The 15,328-nt window shown below is 42.8% G+C and overlaps 1 protein-coding gene across 1 annotated transcript in view; it reads left to right on the plus strand.

The window, feature by feature from the left end:
• The first annotated feature begins 955 nt into the window (after positions 1–955).
• nAChRbeta1 (nicotinic acetylcholine receptor beta1) overlaps positions 956–15,328 on the plus strand; it is a 218,237-nt gene continuing 203,864 nt past the window's right edge. The window contains exon 1 of the mRNA XM_071584697.1: positions 956–1,392. Coding sequence (XP_071440798.1) covers positions 1,320–1,392 — 73 coding nt within the window. The 5' untranslated portion in view covers positions 956–1,319. The remainder of the gene's footprint in view (positions 1,393–15,328) is intronic.

Here is a 15,328-nt window from a genome sequence, read left to right on the forward strand (position 1 = left end):
CGTCCCCCTCCCTTCACCCCTCCGCCTCTCACCTCAGCCCCCACCCTTCCATATTTCCGCCACAGCACCGCCGTCACGGCCCCTCTCCCCCTTGGTCTCCCCTCCCCCGCGATCCGCACCCCCCCGCCCCGGTGAGAGAGAGGGAGTGAGAGAGAGTGGAGGGAACACTCGCTGGTCCCCCGGGAGAGAGAGGAGGGAAGGGGTAGGGGCTCCGGAGGAAGGAAGAGGAAGATAGGAGGGGGAGGATATAGGAGGATAGTAAGCGGGTGTGTGTGTGTTTGAGCGAGCCGGGGGTTTATCCAGAGGGACGTAGAGGGCGGGAGGGAGAGAGGGGGGGTAGGACCCGCCCCTTCGTCAGGACCCCGTCTTCTCCTCCCGCGCCCTCCTCTCCGACTCCCTGCCCTCTTCCCTTGCCAACCTACATCCCCTCCAACACCCCCTCCCGCTCCGCGCCCCTCCCCTCCTCCGAAAGCACGAGAGTCGTCGCGGTGGTGGTGCGCGCCCCCTCCCCCGCACCCCAGGAACCACCCCTGCCCCCCCTACGTCCCCCGCCCGCCTCCTCGCTCCCCTCCCTCCCCCTCCCATTTCGAAACCGCACTCACACACTAGGCCCGACTCGGGGGAGAGGCGAGAGACCACGTCGACACGGTGCGCGCTCTTTGAGGGGATCGGACGGCGTCGGACGGCGGCGGCGGCAGTGGCGGCGATCGAGACGGGGGCCGCGGCGGCGTTGTTGTTGACGTTGGCCGGGTTGCCAAAGCGGGGGGCGAGGCGGGGGACGACGGGCGGCGGCGGTCCCTGAGGAGGCCGTCGCCATGTGCGCGGGGCCCCCTCCGACGAGGACGACCATCGGGGCCCCACGGAGAGGCGGGCAGGCGGAGAAGGCGGCGGCGCGGGAGCCGGCGGAGCGGAGGCGGGGAGGAGGGATCCGAGGAGGAGGCGGGAGGGCGGCCGGGGACGGGAAGGCGTGCGGTGAGGGGCCGGCGCGCCAGCGAGGGAGTGTTCGCGGGAGGAAGGCCCCCGATGCGCTCGTACGACCCGGTCCCCGCCCGCCCACCGAGGGAGCGGCCCGCACCCCGACCCACCTGACGAACGCGGGCCGCACCCGGTGCACCCGCCGCGTCCCACGGGCCGCCGCCGCTGCAGCCGCCCCCAGTGCCCACAATACTGCCAGTGCCTCTGCGGGGGCGCTATGACGGAAGCACGTTGGATGCGGGAGCAGGAGGAGGAGGAGCAGCGGCCTTGGGTGCCCAGCTAACCGCCCCGCCCCGAAAACGGGGGGCGCGACCACTGCCCCCTACGGCGGAGGGCAGCGTACCATGAGGGCCTGCCCCGCGCCTCGTCTCCTCTTCTTAGCTCCACTCGTCCTCCTGTGCCTGCTGCCTCCTTCAGGTGAGACACCCTCCTTTCGATGATCTTCGGGCGGAGAAGGCGAGGGGATGATATGGGAGAGGATTCGCACGGTGGCGCGTGTGTGGGGGCGAGGGGGGGTCGGGAGTGGAGGTAGGAGCCTCTGGAGATGATAAAACAGGGCGGGGGGAGGGCATGATGGCGTGGAAACCACCAAGAGAGGATACTTATGTACGGTTTTATAAATATATATATATATATATGTATTGGAAATTGAACGGAATATATATATGTATATATATAGATATTCCGCGATTAGTTTTAGTGCCCGGTTCAAAGTTTGGAGTGCTTTTGTTTCGTATGTATTCCGTGCTATGATCTATGGACGGCTAGCACTGCAATATTTCTGTGAGTGACAATCGGCTGTACATCCCGTATTTACCACCGACATTTTGCCCCCTTTACCCTCCTCACAGACCCCGTACCCTTTCCCCCTCCCCCCTCTTTCCCCGCTCCATCTTCACCCAACCCTCTTCCTATTCCTTCCTTTTCCCAGAACTTCTTATCTCCCTCACTAACCCATTTTCATTGCTTGCTCAATACTCCATTCTATTCCAATTACTTCACAGCGGTAATCGGATATCTTCCGTGACTCTTCCGTCCCATTTCACATCCCTATGTCGACCGGTATTCTCGCATAATTTTCTCCGAGGCACAAGCAGCATCGGGGTGGAAAATACGAGAATAATCATTTTACACCACCGACTACATACGCGGTTCCTTATTGGGACGAATTTTGGATGAGTCTTTGCAAAAAGTTGAGTGAGTCAAAATTCCGACCCGGACATGACTCGAGCAGTGCTGCCCCTCTCATCTTGTGTGTAATAATCATGGCGAAACGTCGAGTGATAAACTTCCGTTCGACGCTAAACCTCTGTCGATTTGTGCGTGTGAGGATATTTAGATTCCACTTACCAAAAGCATTCAGGCTCTGTGTTTACAAACACTTTGAGACAACAAATGTTAATAACATTTCTACTTCTGTTTACCAAAGTTTCATTTCAGTCTCCGCGTTTTTATTTCGGCTATTTGAAAATTAATTTAAAAAAAAGAATTTCAGAATTTTCAGTTTTGCTGCGAATGTTTCGACACAATTTTTAACATTCGCTTTTCACTATTGCATTACGTTCCAGAGGGATTATTAGTTTCCTAGGTTTTTAATGCATACATGTCCAAATCTTTTACCCATTCCGGAAAATCGGAAGTAGGGCGGTAGAAATAGTTATAATTTTAGCTAACTGCATGTGATAGTAAATCATTTTTGATTTGATATTTAAGGGAGAAATTCAGCATACGATTTTGTTCACATTCAGCATATTGATTACTTCCTCTGGTTTTGAGTAGACGATTCAGATTATTACGTCAATTATTATTATTTTTCTCGTACATATAGCATATTCCATTTATTAGTTGTATTCCTGTCTTAAATCTACCTTAAATTGGCTTAGTATTTATTTCAGAAATTGAAAAATTCTTATATTATTCATATTAGTAGTAGTTAGTAAATCAGAATATTAAGTTTATGAGGTCAGTAAGTATAAATATTTATTGGCTACTGCTTCGTTCAATAAATATTGTTAACGTAACATAACCTTGTGATCGAAGGGAAGTGTTGGCAATTGTTACTTAGAGTTGTAAGCCGCTCAGTTTTTTGTTTCACTATACTAATATTAGAGGAATTAATAATTCGGTCTTGTTATAGATTAGTTTTTATTTACGCTCCGTTTTTATTGTAGTCTTTCAGCCATCCAAGTTATCTACAAGTATTTTCGTAAATAGTGTGTAAATTTAAATTCCGTATATTTGTATAGAAATCGGACATATGACCGGCAGAACTTAACGCTCAACTGTTTACTTAAACCTTCGAGGTAATGAAAAAAAATGAAGCCGAAAACTAGTTCTAAACGCTATTTATTTTATTTAAGTGTGTCAACTCGCAACGATTGCTATAATAATTCTTTATTGTAGTATTAATGACCTATTTACCTATAAAAACAATTATGCTACCAATTAAAAAAAAATATTTATAGAATATCTGTGCTTGTTTTCCTTTTTCCTTTAAGCCAAAGAAAGAAATTTTTTAAAAAACTTATGCATCGCGACAGAAGTTTTCAATTATATTATTTACTATTTCGAAGCCTTAAAAAATTTGATTTCAAGTGCTCAAAACAGTTTTAATTAAAATTATTTCGATTTTATTTATCGAAACAATGTTGTCAATTCTCAGTAAACAAACAATAACGTATATCAATGCATCGTTTCGGCATCGCTCAACATCGGATGGGATACGGAAGCAATGATTATTAGTGCAGTGAAAAGCTATCTCAACTATATGTGAAGATCATCGACCCGATTAAGATGTTTTCATGAGGCTTTCTACTGCCAAACTCTGTAAATTCCAAATCTCCCAAGACGATAATCCTTATCATTCGGTAAAGTTTAGCTTGGAAATTCCAGGATTGCCCGCCAACTGCGAGGAAGTTTGGGCCAGGTCGTTTTCATCCTGTCCCAAATCGATGGAACAAAAATCCGGGCCCTATGTTTGTCGAGTGAGTGTTACCGAGTTGCAGCAGGGTTTCGGTGAAGCGGATCGGCGGGGCGGCAGAAGTGTCCTGGGAAAAACCTTTTCAGCGCACCGCAGCCCACATTTTCCTTGCCCGGTCTATCTCATGGCGGCGGCAAAATGAACTAAGATATTTCCCCTCGTTTCGGGAGATAAAAAGAGTTATTTAAAAAAAGGGGAGAGATGGCAGGCGACCCTCCCCGACACTGCAACGAAATCCCGGCACTATTTCTCGACCAACACATGTGTCGCTGGCTCGCCCAGGAAGGGAGAGGGATACAAAGGAAGAGACATTATCAGTCTCTCATTAGTTGGGGAAGCCTAGGGCCGCTCGCCCATCTGCGTGCGGCGAAAACCCTCAACAATGACGGCGACGCATCTCTCCCGCTTTCAAACCCCCCTACCCCAATGCCACCTTCCGCGGAACCCCTCTACCATTTCCCCCTTCATTGTCCATTATAATTGTCTCTTAATCACATTTTTCGTTGTCGGCCGAGCCCCGTGTGACCCACATCACAAGTAGGCCACTGACCTCCTCTTTCCTCTCGCATCCCCTCCCAGTGGCTCGCTCCACACCCATTCCACCCTCCCCTTCCCCCCCCCCCCCGCACCGTCCCACCATTCTCCGAACCCACCGTCTCCGCACCCACATCCCACCCTCCCCTTTACCCCAACACCACCACCACCACCACCGACACCACCCCTAGACCCCACCCCGTCCGACCCACACCCTCTCTATCTCCCTCCCTCCGCCTCTTTCTACATCCATAGACGCGTGGCTAAGGGCGGTGCAGCTCTCGACGGTGAATATCGATTCCTGGATTGCTGGTGAGGAGAGGAGGGAGAGAGAGAGAGGGAGAGAGAGAGGAAGAGGGGGTGGGGACGGGAGGGGGAAGTGGGTAGGGCCGGAGGGGAGGGTCGAAAATGGGATGGGGCAGGCAGAAGAAGGAGGGGGATGGTTGAAAGGCTTGTATGCAGAGGGCGAGATGGATGAGCGGGTGGGGTCCCGCCGGGGGGTCGCAAGGGGAAGAGGAGCCGACAGCAGGGGGGTTGGGGGGAGGGGGCGTAATTCGAGGAAATTTGAAGAGGTCCGCGGGAGCCGGGCAAGGGGGGGAGTACTGGTAGCGGGATCCTAAACAGAGAGTTAAAGAGAGGCGAGAAAGCTATGTGCATGGAAGGTATATAGGGGTGCGTGTGTGTAATTATATGTATATATATATATATATATATATATATATATATATATATAAAATTTTTGTATCAATAATGTGCGTGTAAAGGGTCATACTTAAACACGAGTTTGTGCGAGAGGGAGTGGCGGAGGACGGGAGGGCGTGGAGGTGGTAGGGCGTGGAGGAGGAAGAGAGGGCGCGGTGGCAGCAGGAGGAGGAGACGGAAGAAGGCGCGGCGTCCGGGAGCGGGGTGGGTGGGTGGGGAGTGCCCGCGCCGCGTGGCGATTGAGCGGCAGCGGCGTCGACGGCCGCGCCACGCCACGCTCCCGCACGCGGCGGCCGGTCCGTGGGACCCCCGCGCGACCCCCCATTTCTCTCCCCGCGGCCCTTGCGGCGGCCCCACGGCGAACCACCGCCACCCTGCCCTCACCTCTTCCCCCCCCCTTCCCCCTCTCCCCCTCCCCCCTCCTCCCTCTCTGATGAGAACTGCTGCTGCTGTGTGCTCCCACTCGCGGAGAGGGTGTGCGTTAATTACGCACATTAATGACGTCACATGCACCCGGCCACAAACACATTGTTTTGCGAGTGTTTGTTCCTAGGGTGAGGAGAGGAGGGGGGTGTGTGGTTATTAAACGGGTTGAACGGGGTGAGGGGTGGGAGAGGATAGGATGGAGACTCTAGGTCCCTCGTATCGATGCCTTGAATCAATTGAAGTGAACCGTGGGGCGAAGCGAGAACAGAAAAGGTGAATACTGAGCATTAATAATATTTGCCGATCTTATTTCGTTGTTGACAATTTGAGGGGAGCTAACGTGGCCTGAACATGTCTTCCTCGTTTGCGGAGATTATCTCTTATCCCATGCCGAAGAGCCCGCGAGTCAGTGACCATCAAGTCGAAAAAACTTCACCAATCTCTCATAAAACGACATTTTTTTATTTATTTATAATCTCGGGAATAGTTTTATTATTATGTTCACAAGTTTTTCGTTTTGAATGAGCGCATAGTGGAAACTGCTGACATTATTTTTACATAACGTGTCTTCATATTTTGAATACACCCTCCGAAAGTAATCTGAAGTTTTAATGCTGAAGACCATTCTAGTTAACATTAACGAGTTCCTTGTCTTTGTTTAAACTTTTCCATAATTAAAAAAGTGTACTCTTTTAACGACACACGGTAATATTTATCGTTGTTATCTTTTTATATTTCCACTTTATAAATTTTAAATATCGTAAACCTCATCAAATTAAATTCATTTTACTGTTAATTTAATATTTATTCAAGAGGGTTTTCATTTTGATTCGCCATCTGAAATATTTCACTTAATATCTTTTGCAACACGCTTAACCTTTGCTGGCGATAATACTCGTATATTATTCCATCGTCTTAATCGGTAACCTTATCAGCACTATGAAAATATGGCTAAAAAAATCAGGTGTACGATTATGTACTTTCATTTTTTCCTGAAGCACGTTAGTTGCCCTTGCTAAGATCAAAGGAAAAATTCTAAAATGAAGTGGTTTGGTTATCTTGGTCACAAATGGAACTCCATGGCATGTATAACGTGGGGAAGAATGCAAGGAGACCTATTAAAAACAGCATTTTTTTTAGCTTTTTCGGCATCAGCTATTTGAGTTCTAATTCACGTTCCATGTTCTCACGGTGCACGTATCACGGCTGGGTCGGAATTTCGTCCGTCGGCGGGCAAGCATGCCCTCTCGAATTCTCCTTGGGCCATCGCCTAGTTGCGGATCGGCACTAAAGGCGAGGAGGGCGGGCGGGCGTGTTGTACGGGGTTTTGCCGTTTGCGGGTGCGCGCGGGAACTCCGCCCTCAAACACCCTCCTCCCACCGCCTTCCCTCCCGTCTTCGCCTCCCACCGTCCCTCTCTCTTCCCTGGACCACTGGCCCCCTCCCCCCTCCCCACTTCCCGTTCCCTTCGTCGCCACCCCCTGCGTCGACGGGAAAAGGGCGTTCCGAGCCTCGAGCCACGCCAAGGGACGAGCCGCGATCATTATGACTATTTGTTATCGCCATGGAAACGAGGGATGGCCGAGAGATCAGGTGGAAATCACGATCCAGCCCGATCGAAAACGTCGGACAAAGGGATATACATATTTTTTTCATCGAAAACGAAAAGCTGTGGGCGCATACTATATGTGCGTACTTATATATATATATATATATATATATATATATATATATATATATATATATATATGTATATATTTACACATAGATATTTCTCTTGGTTCTGCTAATTTATTTGATATAGTAGTTCAAGAAAAATCTTGAAACGTAATTTAAGTGTTCAGTGCAAATTTCAAATAGAATTTATTTCAATTCTCCTTGGTAAAGAAGGGAATTTGGTGCTGAGTACACTTTTGTCATAAATATACCTGGTTCATATGAAAATAATATTATAGAAAAGTACATATTGTAATTAAATTGTTTCTGCGTCCAAACTCCTTATTGCCGATAGAGCGTTTTTTGAATGCTTCCTTTTGCGTTCGTGGGGGACAATTGTGAACTGCATTCCCCTGCAAGGAAATTTTACCAAGGCCAAAAGAAAAGAATTTACAAATCTATGCTTCAAGTTTTAATACAAAGTAGTAGTAGTATCATAATAGTAACGAAGACCTAAAGTACTCTATTTCTCACTTTACGTGCGAAAATCATAGTTGTTACAACCGATTGTTTGTTTTGTATTTTATTTTAAATTTGAGTTCATATTCGGTAGAAAGAAGTTATTAAATTTCAAATAGAGCATAAAGAAGAACTTTTTGAAAGGAAGTTATTTAAACAAGGTTAAATCTCTTCCTAGTATACGAAATTGTAGGCTCTTAGGTGCCCATTGAATGTGTAAAACGCATGAGATAATTTCTGAATGGAGAGTGATAATTTTGTAATGCGATGAATAAATTCCAAATTTTCCTAGATTTGGAAACAGATCTTTCCATCAAAGGTTCATCACCAGTGGTGCCGCTAGCTCTCAGGATTCATTTATGCTTATTATTGCGTAAAATGCGGTTCTTAGAATCGTCCTACTACCTTAGTTTGATCGAAATGTTATCTTTCGCCACATCCATCCCTAACCGGGTCACCGCCAACGTAAAGTTTATAGTAGGGTTTTCATGTTTTTCTACACAAGTTTCAGGTGCGCTTTTAATATCAAACGTTTGGTGTATCTCATTATTTTTGTCTCAGTAATTTAGGAAATAAAAACACATTAAATTCCGATGAAAACAAATTGGCATACTCATTAATGGAAATGAAGAGGTTACAGTTGTCCTAATTATCCTTGATAATAAAGCTGCCTCTAAGCATCATTATCCCATCCCACTTTCAATAAACGCATAAATAATATTGAATCCACAGCTATTTGTGGTCATAAATATAAATGCACATGCTAATCAATTGTTTTTCAATATTTTTCTAATTGAAGGATGTTATTCGTGAAAGATTTAGTTACTGACTAGGCGCTTAAGTTATCAGGTTGTTAAAGGAGGCAAGATCTGAAATTATTTAATATCACACTGAATTAATTATCGGACAAAATTCATTTCGAAATTATTTAGAGATAATTGCTGAAACAAGTAGAATGTCTGTATACTACATGTGCATCTGTGATAGTGAGAAAATATTTTCTCGTTGTGTGGAGTTTTGACGAACAATTTCAAATATGGATGGATGGAAAACGTGAGAATAAGGGCGACTTGTCCTGATCTGGCCTGTAGTTCCATGATTTATGTTTGACGTATGAATTCACCACAAGTGCCTGCCTTTTCCCTGCTGTAGGATGTTATTGTTGCTTAATTCTAATTGTAGGTATTATTCTACTGTAATTCACTATATATTCATGCCTTGTTTCCCCAGTCACTCTATGGAGTAAGGGATGAAAAATCTACGAAAAATTCGATCAGCTGTATCAATCTGGGTCACCAAAGTTCAAAAATATGCAACCACACAGCTTTTTTTTCAAGATTTATTTTCGGATGCAACAATTTTTAGGTAGAAAAAGGCTTGAATAAATGCAAAAATGACTTCGAAAATGAAAATATAGGTAATTCACGATAATTTACTTTATTATCTTATTTTATTTGCATTTTCATATTCGTTGTCGTAGTCCACTGTAACGCCAGTGCATCGTTGGTATCCACTAATAACAGTCCTACTTTATTTTGACGCTGCTCGATATTGATGACAATATCAAAGAGCAATATTGACAGCTCTAACAGATTCTAGGAAAAATTATTGAAATTAGTTATCGTGCTACGCAAAGTGCAGTGTTAAGCAAGAGAAACATTTATGTGGGCGCAATAGTGAAGGAAATACGAAAGGAAATGTGATTTTTTGAGATCATAATACCAATCTCTTCGTCAAGCAAAAAATGTAGTAGAGGAAAATTCCTTTTTGCATAATTATATATATATATATACACACATATACATAGACATATATATATATACTTATACATATATACATAGACATATATATATATATAACTTGGACAGCAATAACAATATAAAAACACATAAAAAGAACACTCACACGTTATTTCTTGATAATGTCGACGGAAATTAGCTCCGTATTCATCGGAAGAAACAGAAGTACTGACTGAGTCAGTACTGAGTCCTGAATCAGTACTGAAAAACAACTGAGTAAGTACTTCTGTTTCTTCCGATGAAGACGGAGCTAAATTCCGTCGAAATTATCAAGAAATAACGTGTAATTGTTCTCTTAATGTGTTCTTATATTGTTTGTTGCTGTCTAAGTTTTTTATTCAACACTATATATAAATATAAATATATATATATATATATATATATATATATATATATATATATATATATATATATATATATATATACATACATGCATACATATATATACACACACAAAATGGTACCCTCTTCCAATTAATTATGATTTTAAAAATAAATAAAAGGATTAATCTAATGAAGATGTAATTAGGTTCAATACTTATTCTTAAATTGCTGACAAGACTAAGTATTCCAAAAACGTGCCCTCGAATGCGATGGAAAACCTGGAATATGCGAAGCGATGGTGCATTCGTGGGGCTGTGGAATGCAAGGAAAGGGAGGGGGCCCTACCCATCTAATGAAACGATAGGTTTCTTCCCCCGTGGGGAAACCGGTGGCAAACAGAGCGGCATAGCTCACACGGGCTCCCATGGTCGGATGAGAACGCCCTGATGCCGATCTCAATGCGTGTCATCGCAGCATATTTTTCGATTTTCTTAACAGAAAATGAATTTACTTCGTTTATTTGCTCAAACTTGTGGCGCCACCGAACTCCTGAGGGGAAAGGATTGTGAAGGTCCGTGGGAGCATAAAATTGAAAATAATTTGAGACTTTATTTGATGGAAGAAGTAAGGTATAGCCATTCTGGTTCCCTATTCATCTCCTTAAAGAGATGTCAGCGTACTCGGAAATAATCTCCGTTTATAGTGTTATTCAAAAGAAATAAATTGATAGTTTAGGTACTCTATGAAAATGTTGCTTTTTTCAAGAAGGCTTAAAAATGATGCAAATATTCGAAATTAAAATCATGATGGGCTGAAGTAATTCTACTCCTACCCTTACTTAGTCTTACATAATTAAATGTACGCTTCGTCACCAAGATGGTTGTGGCCAATATTGGATGACATTTTTTTAAGAGATTCCCATAATTTTAATTATTTTTTAAAATTTAATATTTATTAATAAGAAGCTTAACTAACATATTATTCTAGAATGTATAAGATTAAACTCATATCTTTCATTTTCTTGTTACTTCAGAATTATTATTATAGACTTGCAGAGAAAACCGCGAACAAGTAGTCTGGTGTCCCGGATGAGTGAGGTATTAGGACCCTTGAGCGTAAGGTCAGCGGGTGGGTTAGTTCTCCAACGGATGGAAATCTTCGGCAATATGATATAAGGTTGGGTTAACTGGAATATATGGTTAAAAAATGAGAATTTCCTGGCAGCACAAAGTCCATACTTTCACGTTTGCTTCTGTAATGTTAAAAATTTTTACCTGGTATCTCCGTCGTTGTTTTAGTTTTTGAGAAGAGTAACTGTAATCGCAGGTGTCTTGCTTCAGATCCAACAAGTTTCAGAAACGGGAAGAAAGCGAACAACCTGGTAACAAAACGAAGTATTCAATAATACTCGACAAATTATATGCGGTTCTCAGTGTTCCAATAAATACTACCAATCTTGCATGTAGTCATTTTCATTTCCTACCGAGCAGCATCAGTTTTTCTCGCTACCCTCTCATGATTAATAACCGAATTATATGTTTATATTCTCTGCATGCATCCGTCATGGATTCACGAGGGTAAAACGGAAGCAGGAACTAAAGGCAATAACTTCGCATTTTAGCCCGTCTTACGAGATCCACACCCCGTCATCTTCTTGCCCCTAAACTCTCTTCAAACCTCAACGCAATCCACCTCCTGTTCTCTGCGAACAGACATACTCTTAATGGACCACGTGTGTCTAGGTAAATAGTTTTTCTGAGTGAATCATAAATTACGCCACAGATGCGAGTAGTATTGAATCTATTTGACTGAAGATTAGGCCATATCATTCCTTCTCAATTCTGACTTTTGGCTAGAAGAATTTAAAAAGACAGAGTATACATATGAGATAGAAACGTTACGAAGGGCACTCTGTATGAAAAACACTTTTTCCATCGATATTAATTTGCTAACATTGACTTAAAACCACAGGATCGAGCTGGTATTGAAAATACGTGTAACATGTTTGTACACAAACCTTGAACTATCACTGTGGGTATTAAACGGGATGATTGGGAAACTTGTTTTGACCAATTCCATCTGAGAAATATTTCAATTTAATAAACAGCTGACAGTACGTTTTAAATGTGACCGAGAGTATGTATTGATGGAAAAAACTCTATTATTACTAAATACATTGATAAATAAAATGTAGTGATCACATGTCAATAGCGATCAATAGCATAGATGCGGGAAAATTTTTTTTGCTATACATTTCTAAAAAATAATATTATTTCTACCTTTCAGCCCATTCATTTCGGTCCATCAAGTTTTTTTTGTGGAATTCAAAGAAACTGCAGGAGATGCAGCGACAGTAAATTTTAACGGCGTCATCCGCCAATGCGAATTAAAATACGACAATTTTAAAGTCTAAAAATCATTCGAATCACGTTCAAGGCGAATGATTGTTACACTTTGAAATTGTTTTATTATTCTTTCCGTAGTTTTTGATTCTAAAAAAATGTTTGCAAGTTTATAAGGTAATTGATCTTTCCAAAACTCTAATTTAATCATTGTACTCCTTATCATAGTGAGCCTTTGGTAGGAATGAAGTGAGGTCCCGAGAGACTTCAAGTGCTTTTTCAAAGGAATTTCGATGATCGAGTTAATTTTTCAATGAGCATTATATTCTACGCTTACACATAACGTGAGGACAGAAATTCGGCAAGCTCACGGTCGAGGACATTTAAAAACCAATTGTTCAAAAGGTTGAAGTAGTTTTGCTGATATAAGACCAGATTTATTAATATTTTAAATCAGAGAACGCGCCTCAATTGCTGAAATGTCGTTGTTCTCGAAACAACAGTAGTGAGTAGTTTTCCTACATGCTCAACTAAATTTCCTGAAGCTATTCTTCAATTCAGAGTAATGCATCTCAGGTAATAATATGAGGATTCGGATCTGCTGGTCTAGTTACACTTGTGGCATTTCCTGCCTTCGATGTCCTATATTTGGCCAATCAACAAAATAAAGAACTTCTTCAATCTATTGTAGAGTGGGTGAATCTGCTTTTTTCTGGTGTACTTGTTTAAGTCAGAACTAATTATTAGTATAGAAATGGGTTGCCTGCATCCAAATTTCTTCTTATCGATGCAATTTTCACTTCTTTCCCATGTGTGTTCATAGTTTCTTCGTATACCTACAGGTCGTCTAGCCTTGTTTTCCGATAATTGCCTCCAGATAAAGTAGGCGCCTCACGGGAAATAATACACACTCGCCTAGAGTGAGGCCGTCGACAAGTCTGATGGTATAACGTAAAGAGTTAAGCTATTTGCCCTTAAAGGAAGGACATTCCTTTTCGGTCGTGAATGCTTCTCGAAATGTCTGCAGGCCAGTTCTTCTTTGGCGACGTCGCCTCACCACTAGTCTCATACCCTTTCTCCTCCCCGCCCAGCCGGTAGTATTCCGGGCCTTGCAATGTTTAAGGGCCTCTTTTTGGCACCCCTCCCTCGAATGCCTCTTCTCCGTCCGTCCCCGCCCACCCAACCCACTCACCCTCCTCTCTTGCCTTTCATCGCCTCTCCATCGAACTCCCTCGGAAAATTCTTCATCGACCATTCTTTCGACACGCCCCACCACGCTCGCAAAATGGCTTTTTTTTTTCTTTTTGCAACTTAACATGCTCGGGAGACTTTTACTCTCCTAAAAGATTACAGGATCGAGGGACGTACTTGAGACATGGGGGGGGGGTTATTTTAATTAACGGTTGAACCTCCATGCGATAATAGCTTTTAATGTAGAATAATGTCGGTGGCTTGTAATGTTTGCAGCGTGTTTTCAGGGCGGTACTCTTTATGTAAGTGAATTGCGTATGAGTAATGTTTTCTCTTCTGGTTTTTTTGTGTTTTTTAAATCACTTTTCACGGTTCAGAAGGGTATACTAATAAATGTGTGATTTATTTGACAGCATTCCTCCCTGTTTACATATTCTTCAATCAATTGGAATTTGAAAGATCCCTGTCAGCATCGATTGTGCCACTAATTGCTAAGTGCAAAGATGAGTTTTTACTGATCGGAAACACACGCAATTATACACTAACTCTCAAATGACGCTTCCTATTGTATAAATTCAAACTACTGTTAGACTGGTTCTTAATCTAAAATCGTGTCTTTTCTTTTAATTCAGTATTTCTATTTTAGTGAAATATTAGTAAAATACATGCGTACCAGGAGTTGAAATCATTATACAAACGGAGGTCAAAGCGAATTTTTTAAAAATGCATGAGTCATTTATTTCGAGAATACATTTTTATTTCTTCAGAGAAACTTTTACACTTTTATATTTTTCATACTGGCAGTTTGCAGTGGTATTTAGGGAAAATATGTTTCCTTTATCGATAATTCCTATGAGACACTCGACGCCATGAATTTTAGGCATATTTTTTTAACACATGAAAGATGTTTCTCGAAGCCACAGAGTAATTTACAAGTTCTTTCAATTCACTACTTCTGGTTGCGGCAACGGAAATGAATTATTGCAACTTTAATAACTTGCATTCATGTTGGTGAGTGCATCTTTATTTCCGTTGGAAGTTTATACAATTTTTGCAACTACTTTTTGAGTCATGAAGGTTGATCACCTGTTGTAACGTGAGAAAATATTCGAGTAAATATTATAATTTAATGAATGTCCGGATGTACGTATGCTCTCCCTACCAATTAGTGGTCATACAAATGCCATTATAGTTTATACACGGCTGTTCGATGTCCCATTCCTCACTTATTTGCTTGCTCATTATTCATTTTCTTTCAAATCTTTTATCCAGTTTTATGGGTATTATTATTCTATTATCCCTATTCCACTGATCGCTTCATCCTATTAATTGGCACTGAAAACGACTTATGGGTTGTTGCGGTGATTATTGTACTAGCTTCCTTACCGAGGGTCCAGGTTTGAATCCCGGCGAAGACAGGATGTTCTTCAGAGGTAGCCAGATCCCAGAATTGGGTTGCTAACTGGAGAACACTTAAAGTGGAGTACACTGACTCTAGAACGGAACGTTAAATAGTGGACGTCTTGGGCGCCTGGTTTCTGCCCACCCTTCTCCCATTCCCTGAACATCCTCTCCTTATCAAAGCACCCACCTATCCCTAATGGCGCAAGTAACCTTCGCTGCCGGTCGCCTCTCCTAATAACTGAAACTACTCTATTCTTATTTTTTGTGTGCACATCTCAAGGGCTTTTATGCTATTAAGAAACCCCTATTCCACTGATCGCTTCATCCTATTAATTGGCACTGAAAACGACTTATATAATGACGTATATTTATGTAACAAGGTATATCGACCTAAATATCGATTTGCATGGCTCTTCTTATGCAGTCAAGTGATGAACAGCACTGTCATCCCCTTGTCTATGTGTGGCGCCACAATGA

This window comes from Hetaerina americana, unplaced genomic scaffold (assembly GCF_022747635.1).
Source record: "Hetaerina americana unplaced genomic scaffold, ioHetAmer1.1.p SCAF_1, whole genome shotgun sequence".
In the NCBI taxonomy this organism is placed as follows: domain Eukaryota; kingdom Metazoa; phylum Arthropoda; class Insecta; order Odonata; family Calopterygidae; genus Hetaerina; species Hetaerina americana.